General features: G+C 40.0%; 3 protein-coding genes across 7 annotated transcripts in view; 2 read left to right on the plus strand and 1 right to left on the minus strand.

The window, feature by feature from the left end:
• Positions 1 to 762: 762 nt before the first annotated feature.
• Positions 763 to 4,372, plus strand: LOC6559386 (probable peroxisomal acyl-coenzyme A oxidase 1). Its single transcript, XM_001987243.3, has 8 exons — positions 763 to 924; positions 1,239 to 1,401; positions 1,469 to 1,761; positions 2,202 to 2,607; positions 2,663 to 3,169; positions 3,239 to 3,344; positions 3,407 to 3,562; positions 3,869 to 4,372. Exons 1-8 carry the CDS (start codon positions 786 to 788, stop codon positions 4,127 to 4,129), a joined length of 2,031 nt encoding a protein of 676 aa, XP_001987279.1. The 5' UTR covers positions 763 to 785; the 3' UTR covers positions 4,130 to 4,372.
• Positions 4,373 to 4,571: 199 nt separating this feature from the next.
• LOC6559387 (probable peroxisomal acyl-coenzyme A oxidase 1) lies at positions 4,572 to 8,821 on the plus strand. Its single transcript, XM_001987244.2, has 8 exons — positions 4,572 to 4,783; positions 5,205 to 5,367; positions 5,439 to 5,731; positions 5,824 to 6,229; positions 6,320 to 6,826; positions 6,898 to 7,003; positions 8,219 to 8,374; positions 8,443 to 8,821. The coding sequence occupies exons 1-8, from the start codon at positions 4,642 to 4,644 to the stop codon at positions 8,701 to 8,703; spliced, it is 2,034 nt and encodes a 677-aa protein (XP_001987280.1). The 5' UTR covers positions 4,572 to 4,641; the 3' UTR covers positions 8,704 to 8,821.
• A 2,101-nt stretch (positions 8,822 to 10,922) lies between these two features.
• The window catches only part of LOC6559388 (syndecan), a 123,595-nt gene continuing 119,799 nt past the window's right edge, over positions 10,923 to 14,718 (minus strand). For 3 of the 5 annotated variants that reach the window (XM_043216428.1, XM_043216427.1, XM_043216429.1), the window contains 2 exons: positions 12,130 to 12,309; positions 10,925 to 11,668 (listed from right to left, as the gene is read on the minus strand). In XM_043216428.1, the coding sequence (XP_043072363.1) occupies positions 11,496 to 11,668; positions 12,130 to 12,309 (353 nt within the window). In that variant the 3' untranslated portion in view covers positions 10,925 to 11,495. Of the gene's footprint in view, positions 11,669 to 12,129; positions 12,310 to 14,718 lie in introns of all 5 variants that reach the window. The other 2 variants (XM_043216431.1, XM_043216430.1) reach the window with 2 other exon arrangements.

The raw sequence follows: 14,718 nt of genomic DNA on the forward strand, positions 1-14,718 counted from the left end.
CAGTGTTAAATTTGAAGTGCGATGTGATCTCAGTTGCTAAGGAGCAGCAAAACTTATATTTGTTCTACACAGATGAGCAAAAGGTTTTCAGCGCGCAAGCTAATTTAATAGAAATACTGAAGTGGCACAAGCGGCTTGGTCATTTAAATTTTTTCAGCCTGAATAAAATGATAAGTGGACAAACTGCGCTGAGAAGGAGTGTTGCAAATAACTGTATTTGCCTATGTACACCGCAGCTTGTCTTGCATTCCCGTTTTGTTGTTGCCTGCGAGCAACGGTAATTGTAAGTTCCTTATGATCAAGACCTTCTTCGATGGTATGTTTAAGCTACTTTCATGAAGTAAGAGTCAGTCGCTTTTGGTCGCTTGAATCGCGTAGTTGAAGTCGCATGAAGCGGACATATATTCTGTATTAAATACAAAGCTCTCAATAAATATAAGCCCCAAGTTAGAATACTAAATACTGATGCATAAAAAATTGTTCAAAATGCATCGAAAAGGTTGTTGCAAAATTGAAATGAATTATTCAATACACACTTCAACACAACGTTAAAATGCACTCTTTGACACTTTTAAAAGCACTGGGCTTTTGCTACATCTGTCTTTATAAAAAGCTTTAATGCACAAAACACAATTCTGTGACACTGTTCTCGGGCAAAGCACGGATTATATTGACAATGAGTCCCAGCTTACTATATAATATTGTTATATCAGCGATTTTCAACGAGACCTCAGTCGTGAGCAGCAGCTAGCGCTGAGTGGTTGCAGAAAAAGTATCTGTTGAAAATGTTGTCGAAGAGCATAATTCCCAGCACAGTAAATGCTGATCTGCAAAAGGAACGCGATGGGGCCAGTTTTAATAGCGAAGAATTTGCTGCCTGGTGGGCGGGTGGCCCAGAGCAACTGAAGTTTAAGAGAAGCGTCAGTAAGTTGATTAAAATAAGAGTAATTTTTGCTTTTTATCTTCGTACACTAAACTTGCTTTGAACCATGCAGGGAAAAATGTCATTGTAAAAAATGTAATTATTATTCACAGCTGATAGCAATTATGTATAAAACAGCTTACAAATAATCACCAGGATTGTATCAGATATTTTTGTGCAAAAATGCAAACAAATATTTAGCTATCTTTAATTTCTAATTGCACTGATTAACAATTATAATCGAAAGAAAATATATGACAAATTGCGACTAATGCTGACTCGGCACTTTTCCCTTTTCTTTCTCTGTGTTTTATAGAAGAGTATATGTACAAGGACATCAATTTGGATGAACGCGCCAATTTCCATTATTTATCGCATGAGGATATTTGCGAATTCGCCGTGAAGAACAGCATCAATGTGGCGAAAAAGCTGCGCCAGCTTCAAGCTGAACGTAATCCCGGCGGCAGCGAATACTGGCCGTGAGTAAAAGTAAATATTAAAGAGAAGAGTAATTCTCTCTTACATAGTAATCTCTGTTGACGCCAGCACTCTCTACGAAGAGCCGGAGCTAGCGGGTCTGCATTTGGCTGGCAATCCCTTTGGCGTGATGTATTTGGTGGTGGTGAAAGCTCTCAAGGCCCAGTGCACAGCCGAGCAGTACGAGGAGTTTGGAAAGCGACTGGAACAATTCGAAGTGTGTGCCGCCTATGCGCAAACCGAACTGGGACATGGCACCTATCTGCGCGGCCTGGAGACCCGTGCCGATTTCGATCGTGACACGGATGAGTTTGTGCTGAATACACCAACCATTTCAGCCTACAAGTGGTGGCCCGGCGGCTGTAAGTAGTATACACTCAGAGAAAAATCGGCCCAAAATTTGTAGTGAATCTCCATTTAGGCACCTGGCACTGGCTGGTCACCATAGAAAGTGAATTTCTATCTTTTTTCTACAACTTCCACAAAATATATCTAATTTCCAGGATGTTTCCTGTTTTCTATCTGTGTACTTTGATCAATTATTATATTAGCATTTTGCATTTTATCAATCATTTTATTCATTCAATATATAAGCTGAGCCAGCATATTTCCTTACTTGTTTCTGTATTTTCTAAAATTCACGTTTGCATTTCTACTTTTTAGAAATGTTTTTCTTAAGAACAGAAATTATTTGTAAGGAATCGAAAAGGATCGCGGTTTTTTTTATTGATTGTCGATTTATAAATTTATTTTCATAATATTTAGAAATGATTTGTAAAACATATTGATATGATTATTGCAGTGGGTCACAGCGCCAACTATAGCCTGGTCATGGCGCAGCTGTACATCGATAACCAGTTGAAGGGACCGCACTTGTTCTACGTGCAGGTGCGCGAGGAGGGAACACACGAACCGAGGCCGGGGGTGCACATTGGCGAGATTGGCAAGAAGATGGGCTTCCTTGGCGTTAACAATGGCTTCCTGGGCATGAAGGATGTCCGCATTCCACGCAATCGCCTGCTGATGCGTCACGTGCAGGTGCATCGTGACGGGACCTACGTGAAGAGTCCGGTGGATGTTCTGACCTACTTTGCCATGGTCTCCACGCGCTGCCTCATTGTCCGGATTATTTATGTGGCTCTGGCCGCAACTGCCACCATTGCCACTCGTTATTCCGCTGTGCGTCGCCAGAGTCCCATCGATCCCACGTAATGCATTCCATAATTCAAATGTTGTTCATTTTATATCTAATCTTTTGCGCAGATTACCGGAGGTACAGATCATAGATCATGTGACTCAGCAGCTGAAAGTGTTTCCCGAGATAGCCACCAGCATGGCCCATCGTCTGTGCTTCGACTACCTCTGGGATCTGTTCAATGTCACCTCCAAGGACATAGACCAAGGCAGATATGAGCGTCTGCCCGAGCTGCACGCGCTCTCGTGTGCCTTGAAGGTCATTTCTTCGACTGATGCCACCAGGGGAACCGAGCGGCTGCGTCTGGCATGTGGCGGTCATGGTTATCTCACCTCATCCAATCTGGGCAATATTTATGCCCATATGTCAGCCTCCTGTACCTATGAGGGTGAGAATACGGTGCTCCTGTTGCAGATTGGTCGTTTCCTGATCAAATCTTGGCGCGCTGCTCAAAAAGGAGATCCTCTACCGCCCACCGCCAGATATTTGGCTGAGGTGCAACGAAATCCCGAATTTGGAGCATGGACAGGCAGTTGGGAGAATATGACGAAGGCCATGCAGTTTGCCGCTGCCAAGTGAGTTGCCGAATAGGTTGCCTCTATCCTAAAGGATAACATGTAATGGATATCAATTCTATTTCACAGCAAGACGCGCCTGGCATTCCAGAGCCTCTCCAAGCGTCTGGACAAGGGCGAATCCGAGGAGGTTGCCGCAAGCCACACTGGAATTGAACTTACCCAGGCCGCTGAGGTACTAACCAATACCCAATTCTTAACATGCTCAATTGTTCTAAATATTTGTTCCTCTTATAGCTTCATGGACGTGCCTTTATATTCCACTGCTTCATCACTGAGATAACCGGACCAAAGTCCAAGACACGCTCGCCGTCGCTGAATCGTGTCTTGGAGCAGCTGCTGGAACTGTATCTGGTCAATATGACATTGAACAACATGAGCGACATTCTCCGGGTGAGTCTGGCATGGAATTCAATGCAACACTATGAAAAACGTCGCCCTTCATTTTAGAAATTCACTCACCTTATTATTCAGAAAGTATATTTATTTAATTTTGTGTATTTTGTTTGTGGTATTTAAGAGAATTCTTCTTAAATGTCCCTTTTTGTTAGATTAATTTCTTACGATTTTTAGAAATTAGTTCTAAAAAGAAGAAACACTTTCTAATTTCCATGGCGAATTTCTAAATTTCAGAGCGACAATTTTTCTGAGTTTATATTCTGCTTATGTATTTGTATTACATTTTAAAACATTCCTCAGGTTGTCAGTTTGACGGACGGTGATCTGAGCAAGCTGCAGACACGTTTGGAGACTGCGCTGACCAAGCTCCGACCAGATGCGGTGGCCATCGTTGATGGCTTTGATTTCATCGACGGGCAATTGAATTCCACTTTGGGGTCCTTTGATGGCAATGCCCCCGAGCGCATTTTCGATGCAGCCCTAAAGGCGCCCATGAACCAGAAATCGGTTCCAAAGAGTTTCCACGAGTACCTGGGACCATTTATGAAATCCAACCTCTGAAACGTACCCTGAACCGTAAATATCGTTGATAGCCATCAAAGTCTAATCTGTTAATTTTTTTATACTAAAGTATATTATATATATATATATATACTGGGTTTTCATATGTAAAGTAAAGTACTGGCAATTTCATAAATATATTCCCCGTTTATTATACATTTTAAGAGTGATGGTGATCTTAATGTTACTTCAATTATCTTAATCAATCTCGTAAGATAAGCGATTAATAAAAGCGAGAGTAAACCAAACCAGCTGTTAATATTTATGGTCTTTATTTAAAGCTCTTCGATTGCGTTCTCTTTGACGTTCGCTCAGCATGGACAAAGAGAGTGAAACTTTATCAGCTTGTTTGGAGTGAGGCGAGAGAGCAATTCAGATGTTTTGCACTTTGCACCGAAAGCTCTTTACTTCGTGGACGCTCTGTTCGAAATATGCTCAGTTGGCTTGCGTGACTCTGAGTGACAACGTCGATCGGCTTTCACCTGTGTTTTGCAATTATCGAAGTAATTGAAATGTCGATGACTAAGAGTTTTATACCTAAAACTATAAATCATGATCTGCAGAAAGAGCGCTTAGCTTCCACTTTTGATGTGGAGGAGTTTGCTGCTTGGTGGCAGGGCGGCGAGCAAAAATTGAAAACCAAACGCGAAATAGGTAAGTAAATTGCGCTCTCTCTCTCTCTCTCAGTTTTTCTTGCTCTCAGTTGTTGAGCTACGAAAAGCTTAATACGTGACCGGCTCCCTTTGCTGGTTAAAGAGCTTGTTAAGTTTGTTAACAGTTTCGATTATCATGGTTGAAATGCCGGCAAAGTCCATTAGATATCAAATAATCTGTCTGTTGATTGCTATAATAACACCTTATAAATGTCTTTGGTTTATAAAAGTAAAAATAGTCCAGTGCAGGTTGTTTTTTATTATCAGCGTGAATTGTGCTTACTCATTCAACACAATCCAAAGTGTAAAAGGCCAAACTAAATCAAACTTTGCATTATTATTATTTTCTCTTCCATTATTAAAAACAATATTAAATTTGTAACAGATATTAATTTATGTGCGTCTATTTGACTTTTGATTAGAGCGCGCTCTGTTCGCCGATCTGGATGATGGCTATGGCATTAACCATGAGTACATGTCCCACGAGGATCTCTACAATTCCGCTGTGAAAAAGGTTGCTGAGGCGACACCCAAGCTGAAGGCGCTGCAACAGAAAATGAACCCTGGTGGCAAGGACATTTGGCCGTAAGTTGCTCGAGACTTTTAAATACCCTATTCATATTAGAGTTATTGTTATATTCTGCTCTCATCCACAGTGGCGGCCTGCTCTCAGTGCATGCTCATGGCCTGTTTCCCGAGAACCATCCGCTTGCCACGCACATTTCCATGTTTGTGGACGTGGTCAAGGGTCAGGGCACTCCCGAGCAGGTGGAGAAGTGGGGCAAGCTGGCCGAGAACTGCAACATAATTGGCACCTATGCACAGACCGAACTGGCCCACGGCACCAATGTGCGAGGCATCGAAACGCGCGCCGACTACGACATTAGAGCTGGTGAATTTGTCCTCAACACGCCCAACCTGGAAGCCTACAAATGGTGGCCCGGCGGCAGTAAGTGGCTCAACAACAAATGCGTATATATATATATATATATATATTTATAGATAATCCATATTAATGTCACACCACTTTCCACTTTACAGTGGGTCACACGGCCAACCATGCAATGGTCGTCGCCCAGCTCTACATCTCCGGCAAGCACAAGGGCATCCAAATGTTTATTGTGCCGCTGCGTGATGCGGACACGCATATGCCGCTGCCGGGCGTAGATGTTGGCGAGGTTGGCAAGAAACTGGGCATGGCCGCTGTCAATCTGGGCTTTCTTGGCCTGAAGAACGTTCGCATTCCACGCACCAACATGCTGATGAAGTATGCCAAAGTGGATCGTGATGGCACATTCACCGCCAGTCCAGCCTCGAGGGTCAACTATCTGACCATGGTCTACACACGTTGCCTGATTGTCAATTTGAATTCGACGCTGCTGCTGCAGGCAGCCACAATTGCCACACGCTACTCCGCAGTGCGTCGCCAGAGTCCCATTGAACCCAAGTGAGTATCCTTAAATATACACACACTTGGATCATCATATCTAATTCTATCTCTCACTCTCTCGCTCTGTCTCTTATTGACTGCACACAGTGAGCCGGAGCCGCAGATCATTGATCATGTGACGCAGCGCTTGAAGCTGTTCCCGGAGATCGCCACTGGAATGGCCTATCATTTGGCAGCCGAGCACATGTGGGAGCTGTACAATCAGACCGTTCTGGATGCCAATAATGGTAAATTTGATCGGTTGCCCGACATGCATATCCTGTCTTGTGCCTTGAAGGTCCTCTGCACCACTGATGGCTGTGCGGGCATTGAACGACTGCGTCTCTCCACCGGCGGACATGGCTATCACATTGCCGCCAATCTGAGCAACATCTACGGCAATGCAGTCGCCGCCTACACCTACGAGGGTGAGAATACGGTTCTCCTGCTCCAGATTGGACGCGCCCTGGTCAAAGCCTGGGCCAGCTACAAGCAGGCTGAAACGCCCTCCTCTTCGTATGCCTATTTTGAGACTTCGATGCGCCTCAAGGAGTTCCCCAAGTGGGACAACTCCTGGCAGTGCATTGTCAGGGCGTTGCAGTACACGGCTGCCCAGTAAGTGGATTACCCAGATTGTCCAGTGAGAAACTGATTAACATTTGATTACTTTTGACTTTTGAATGCAGCAAGACCCGCATTGCCTTTGAGAATTTGTCGCAGCGCATTGCTGCTGGCCAGTCCCAAGCTGTGGCAGCCAACAACACGGGCATTGAGCTAACGCGGGCCGCCGAGGTAAGTTCCAGTTGCACTTACTGCCTTCTATTTATACCCTGAACCCATTAGAAATGAGCAGAAAGGGTATAATGGTTTTGTGCAAATGTATGTAACAGGCGAAATGAAGCATCACCGAGCCCATAAAGTATATATATTCTTGATCAGGGTCAACAGCCAAGTCGATATAGCCAAGTCCGTCCGTCCGTCTGAATGAACACGCAGATCTCAGAGACTATAAGAACTAGAGACTTCAAATTTTGAATATAGATTCTCGTACACCACGCGCAGATCAAGTTTGCTTTATTTTTTATCGATAACTGCCTCCGTTTCTCGATTATCGATACATCGATCGATACGTTTCTCGATTATACATACATATGTTTGTTGCCAGTCAGGTAGGATCAGTTCGGGCTTGTGAATAAAAACATGCGCTGCTCGTTCTTTTTTACTCTTCAGTGCCTGAGCTTGCTACAAGAAATGAGTGCACTTTGCAGACCTGCTCACATTTGGGCGCAAAACTTGCCAATAGTTTTAGAATATATTTAACAACTGTGTTCATGGTAAATCGTAGTCGAGCTCACTCGACTACAGCACTCTTATTTGTTTTTATCTAAACGTTGATTTACTAACGAGTACCAAGACTGAAGTTTTAATAGAACAAAATTACTACTCATTGTGGGATCATTACAAATGGAGCATATTATTCGAAATCGGGTATGGCTAGGACAGCTCATATTATATATATTTATATATATTTCATTTAGTCCTAATCGGAACTGCAAAACTAACTTGGCTGATTAAGAATAACAGAAATATAAGAAAGATTTATTTTAAAAAGTCAACTACGATAAGTAGATAAGCTTTTATTAGTATTCCAGCTGAAACCCAAAACGGCAGTTAAATATTCTATTTAATTTTCAATTGTAATTGGGATACCATTTACAAGATCCATATTCAGGAACAGAACTCATGTAAGTGGATGAAATCCAGGACACCAAATTAGTTTGCTCAATTGATGGCAGAAGGAATATTGCTTGTCAAACTTAAGCTTAGGATCTAAAAGTAGAATATAGTTTAATAAATAATTTACAACAATAATTCACATTTACCTCAATTAAGATATAAAAAATTACTCAAGATCAGTTTCAAAGCTTTGACCAGAAAGAGAGTTAGTCGACGACAGGCAAATGAGTGCATTAAATAAGTTTAATTCATATGAATCACATTTTCTAGCTGCATGGTCGCCAATTTGTGTGCCAAACGTTCGTGGAGCAAATCACTGGGCCCAAAGCACAACAGCGTTCGGCGGCTTTGAACAGCGCCTTGGAAAATGTGGTGGAACTGTTCTTGGTGCAGACGGTGCTCAATAATTTGAGTGACATCTTGAGAGTAAGGCTTACAAATCATCCCCAATGAAATTTCATTTAAAATGTCATGTTTTTTTTTTGCATTTTTAGTTCATCAATCTGACCGATGCTGATCTCAGATCTCTGCAGCAACGCTTGGAGCTGTCCCTGGAGAAATTCCGTCCAAATGCTGTCGCCATCTGTGATGGCTTCGATTTCCACGATCGTGTTCTCAACTCAGTGCTGGGCAGCTACGATGGCAATGTCTATCCACGACTATTCGATGCGGCCAAGCGCAGCACGATGAACCAGCGACCAGTGCAGAAGTCATTTGAAACCTATCTGAAGCCGCTGATGAAGGCTAGTTTGTAAGGTGTGCAATATTAAAATTTTTGTATACGAAACTGTAAAGTCTTTTTACCATTATTATGCATTGGAACCTGTACTTAATCAAAGTAATAAAAAAGAGCATTTTTTTCTGTATATTAGATTTGATATTGCGTAATTTATGAAAATGTTCCAGACTCGATGGATTATAGCTTCACCCGTTTAACAACGTTTAACAAAGGATTGTTTTTCTATTGCTTTGCCCAGAAATAATCACATTAATCGATTTGTTTAAATTAGTTTTATACCGTTTTTATTTAGCAAATCAAAACCAATTTCTCAGTACATTCAGCGCATTTAAAAAACTAACAAACTAAACGCTTACATAATAGCAATAAAAAAAAAAAACACATCATGTAAACTTTTTGAAAACGAAATGTACTCGATTGAGATAGGGAGTTAAACAAATTTAGTACATCTACGAGTACATACATATATATCAAAAAGTTGCAGTTGCGATTTTTACAGTGTAGAAAAAGTTGGTATTCGTATTCAGAATGCATTCAGTTGTTTGTTTTTGTTTTTCCTTGTTATTTGTTAAGTGTGTGAGTAAGTGCATGTGTGTGTGTGTATGTGTGTGTGTGTGAGTGTAGGTGTTGGTGTATGTGTGTGTGTGTGTGTGTGTGTACATTGATATTGCTTATGACAAGAGTTCGAATTTTTTTGTTGTTTTTGTTTAAACATTTCTATGCTGTGTCTGCTTGTATTATGCATGTATTTTTTTGTTATATATTTTAGTTACATATTAATTAATTATATTTGCATTATACTTTATAATTACACACACAATTGATTTAGTTGGCTTAATTTTATGCTATTATTATTATAATTATTATTATAACTTTCTTTTCATAATGAAAATATGGCATATGAGCGTTAAAAATGAAAGTTTTCTGGTTTTTGATTAACATTTAAACAAATATTGCAAGTAAACTGGTTGCGAATGTGTTTGTGTGTCTGCGTGTGTGTGTGTGTGGGTATTGGGTATAGGTTTTTAACAGTATCTTGTGTGTGTGTGTGTGTTTGATTTATTTCGAGGGTCTGTAAACTTAACAATATTAAACTTTTACTATTGCGTGTTGAGTTTTTAAATATTTGCCGCGGTTTTTGCTGTTGGTTTTGTGTTACTTGTACAAGTTATAAAAACGAGTTGGTCAAAGAGAGACAGAGCGCAATTTGAACGTAAAGCTAAATAAATGCACAATTGTTGCATGCGTTAATTTGCGTTGATTTTGATTCTTAGCCATGGAAGAGGAAGCAGTTAAAGTTACAGTTTAAGAGAAGCGCAATTAAACAATAAATTAATCGGTTAGCTGTTAGCGTAACGAAACTAAATTAAAATTATACAAATTGATTTTCTTTGTATTTCTCTGCTGTTTTAATATTAATAAATATTTCTCGTTACTGTTGTGGTTTGTTTTTATTTTATTTTGTTTTCTTTTTATTTTTGTAGAAAATAGTAGAAATTTCTCGTGGTTTTTGTCTAGTTGTTCTCAGTTTATATTTTCGTTTTGCCAGGAAAATGTTTTTACGCTTCGTTTTAGGTTTGTAGTTGTTTTTAATTTATTTTTTATTTTTTTTTTGCTTTTTTCTTTTTGTTTTTTTGAATTACACTAATAATTACATAGTTATGCTTATGTATAATATGTATATAAACTTAAAAACATTTATGCATCAATTCAAATTGTTCAGATGTGCCACACATTTTATTCGGTTTTTGCTTTTATTTCTTTTATTAACGTTTTTTGTTTTTTTAGTTAAGTTTTGATTGGGCTTTGTGGTAATTGGATCGCATTTCAAATTAACAAAATTTTAATGTGGTCTACAAATTGTCACCGGTTTATTTGCATTTTGTTTTTATTGAGTGACATCCAATTACATAATTGTGTTGTGTATTCAGCTAACATATGTTATAATAATATGCACTAAATATGCACGAAAAGTATTCATTCTCGTTTCTTGTTTTGTTTTGTTCTGTTTTTTTTTTCACATATATTTAGTTGTGTGTGTGTGTGTGTGTATGTATTTTATTGTTATTAATTGTTTCGCTCTACTCATTATATTCATAATTAATTTGCTTAATTTTGCCCGCCCTTATATTGGTTTTTGTTTTACTATTTATATATTTATATATATATATTTTTATATATACTATTAATTTTTGTTTTTGTTTTTTATGTTAAATTTCGCATGATTTACTTTGTTTTATATAGTATTTGATATTTTCTCGGTTTTTGTTTTTGTTTTTGTTTTGATGTTGTTGTTGTTGTTGTTGTATTACACAATTCGCTTAAAACTTACTTAATTAGAAAAGTTGGCACACACAAACACACACACAAACACATACAGTGTGTGTGTGTGTAAGTGTGTGGACACGTTTAACTTACAGGTAAGTTCGAATTTTTTCCCAATTTTTATTTTGTTTTTTTTTTTGTTTCTTTTTCTTTTTGTTTTTGTTTTTGTTTTTTTATTATTTTTGTTTGTTACCCCTCACGAATAAATTGTGTGTTTTCAAGAGTTGTTTGTTGCTGTAGCTGTTTGTGTGTTGTTAGTTGTTGTTGTAGATGTTGTTGTTGTTGTTGTTGTCGCTGTCTCCTACCACAACTGAGCAATTTCGCGCAGTGTATTTAGCTGAGTTTCTCTGTCTCCTCTTCCTTCAACCGAAATCAAACCAGTGCCAATTGCAATTGGCTGCCACGCCCATATTCTGGCTGCTACTCCCTCCCTCCCTGCTCCGGCTCAATATCAGCTTAATACCTGCGCGCTTGGCCATTATCTCAGGCGTAGAACTCACGGTTATTCGCATTTTTCGCATACGAGTTGTTGGCAGGCGAACGCTTCGGCTCGTCGAGCGCATAGGATCCTTCGTCCTTTTTCCGCATGCGATACACGATGAACATGACGACGAGTATGGCGCACAGCAGCCCAACAACGGCGCCACCGATGACAGCTATAAATTTGGGTTAAAACGAACGAATTAATTGTGGCATTTGGCTTGGGTTGGGTTGGCTTGGGTTGGCTATAGTTGCGGTCAAAATAAAATTAAAACTTTAAAATAAAATGTTCATAACTTTTCAAATATATTTTAACTAATTTATTTAACATTTTCCATTTGCTCTACTTTTATTTTGACCGCAGCAGCACATATAAAATAAGCTGATATAACTCAAATGATAAATTGCACAATTATGCCTATAAAGAAAAGTCGCCCAAAAAATTAGAAAATTTACTTATTAGTCAGAAAATAAATTTCTGCATAGGCAAGGCTGTGTTTTAGCTTGAGAAAATATATCTAAAAACCAGTGAAACTTGCTAGTTTTTAGGGCGATTTTTATTTGAAGGCGATTTTCTAAATTCAGGAATTTGATCTTGGTTCTTATTTTTGTGATTGTTGATTAATAAGTAACTCACCAGCCAATATGCCAGGCTGCGCAAAGAAACTTGTCGTGCGATCCTCCTCGCTCATGATGACCACCTCGCCGCTGTTGGCGGGCCTGTGCTCCACAATCTTTGTGTCTGTCGGCTGGCTATTGATATTGGTGTTGGGATCCAATTCGTGGACGTTACTGCTCGTGCCGCTGTTGCCACCCGCTGCAAGTAGTTAATTGTTCACATTTAATACACATACACAATTATATATGCAGGATTTGGTTGGTATCATTGTTATTGTTACGATTATGCGATGACGTGCAAGACACAAAGAGTTACGCAATACATATAACCAGTTTCCAGAGACTTCAGTCATGTGAGTGTGTGTGTGTTGGTTTGGTGTGTAAGTTTAGAGTGTTTAATGATTTGAGTGCGTGTGTGTGTGTGTGTGTGTGTGTGTGAATTATGTGTGTAGATGTGTATTAATTATATATATGCAATATGTACAAGGCTTGTTGTTGTTGCTACATTAGTTTGTTAGTTCAACTGCGCCTAGCTACGACTAAGATCCAATGGAATCAATAACAATAATAATTTCTTTTTGGCTAACTACAACTAGGTCTTGCCATTTGCTTGAATTTGTCAAATAGACAAATTTTGTGTGCCCCCCCTCTCTGAAAACAGACTAAACCTGATTTTTCACACACAACTGCAGCGCTTATGGCCACAATTTGTGGCGACCTGTTGACCCAGTTGGCAGCGTTTTAACTTGAATTTGCATATTTCAATGCAGGCAACGCAGGCCAACTTTCCAACTTTTGCACGCTCGTAAACACCTGACAAAAGAAATTTAATGGCACTTAGCAATGAAAACAAATGATTTTTAATTAATTTAATTGGCATTTGCATAACGGACGAAACAGGCACTATTTGTGTGTGTGTGTGTGTGTGTGTGTGTTTGTTTCCCTGTTGTTGTGCGCTCGTCGAGCAGCAGGTCAAAGTTTGACTGGAAATGAGCTTAAGACAAATACACAGACACACACAATACACACACATACAAACACACACGCACACAACACTCACAACACACACACACACAACACACACACACACACAACACACACACACACAGCAAACGACTAATAAATGTAAGCAAATATGTGTATATTGCTTGTTTATCCCTTGTATTGTGGATCCTTGTACTGCATTGTACACCTAACAACGCAAATACAAACAGAATGTGTATTTGTGTGCAAATATGCGAGGGTTGCCCATTGAGTTGTTTAGTTTGATTCATTGCAAGTCAGTTCAATTTATTCTAAGAAGTTAATGGAACTGCCCTAGTTGAGGTGTTGCGCGCTAATTAAATTATAATTCGCCATATTGTGAAGGATAATCTGGCATTTTCCGCATCTCAGCAGATGACAGAACTGAGTCTGAGCTTCTCTGAATATAAAACACTCTTTTCTTGTGTTGTGTACTTCACTTGAAACTAAGTAAAACTAAAGCTTTAAATATTTGATTTAGAATATGAACTGCAAGCAGCTGCTGCCTGCTGCTGCAGCTGCTGCTGCTGCTGCTGCCTGCCTGCTGTTTGTTATTTGCTGTCAACAGTGTCAATTGCAAGTCAAAGGAGTTTTGCAGGACTGTTTGGCTGTTTTTCTGATTGAAAAATGCACTTTGCACACACAGTGCACAGTGCTCAGTGCTCAGCTCCTCAGCGCATTTCTAGACATCCTTTCTTTCACAAGCTTCGATTTGAAATTGCTGCTATGACAGTTGTGCTGTGTGCTGAGCTGAGTGGGGCTGAGTACGCCAAGCTATATTGATGTGGGCGTGGTGCCCAGAGGCACTATAAAGCGTTGATTGTCAAAGGCAGGCTATAAACACAAACACACACAACGACTAAACGTCAGTGTGTCGTTTGAGCAACAGAACAACTGTGACAACTGCCTCACAACTAAGCGGGTCACACACAGCAGCCAAGGTGCCAGCCAAGGGCGTGGCACATTTTGGTTTGGGACTGTGGGCTGTGGATCGCTGGGTTGCCAGCGGCCCCAAAAAAATTCCTCAGTTTCTGTTTCAGACTCAGTTTGTGATTTTTTCATGTGAAGTGGCGCTGTGAAGTGTTTTCCACTTGATGCCGGCGCGCAGCTTTGTGAGTTGTTCCAGAAGCTCAGAGCTGCAGACTGTAAATCTAATGCTTTTCATTGTGTGTGTGTGTGAGTGGGTGTAGCTGCTGCGTGTGTGTGTGTGTGTGTGTGTGTTAATGGAAGTTTGCCACCTACAATTGCGAGCAGCAGAGTTGTGCGGCTTAAAAAGCCAGCCAAATGGCAGCCGTTGATTGAGTGGCTTTGCTGACTGCCAGACTGACAGACAGACAGACAGCGAGGCAGTCAGCCCTTTAGCCAAATCGATTGTTTGTTTGTTTTTCTTTGTGCCTCGAACTTATCAGCTCAAATGACATAGCTGTAGTCATTAATTAATCCCCAACTTTCAATTTAATGCCCAAGCCCAAAACCAAGCGAAAAGCCTTAACCCTAAAAGTGATTTGCTATACGATTTGAAAACTTAACCCGTGTCGAACACAATTAGAAAGTTTTTGCCCGTCAGCCTTAAGCAGGGATTAAA

This window comes from Drosophila grimshawi, unplaced genomic scaffold (genome assembly GCF_018153295.1).
Source record: "Drosophila grimshawi isolate 15287-2541.00 unplaced genomic scaffold, ASM1815329v1 contig_1369, whole genome shotgun sequence".
Classification (NCBI taxonomy): Eukaryota; Metazoa; Arthropoda; class Insecta; order Diptera; family Drosophilidae; genus Drosophila; species Drosophila grimshawi.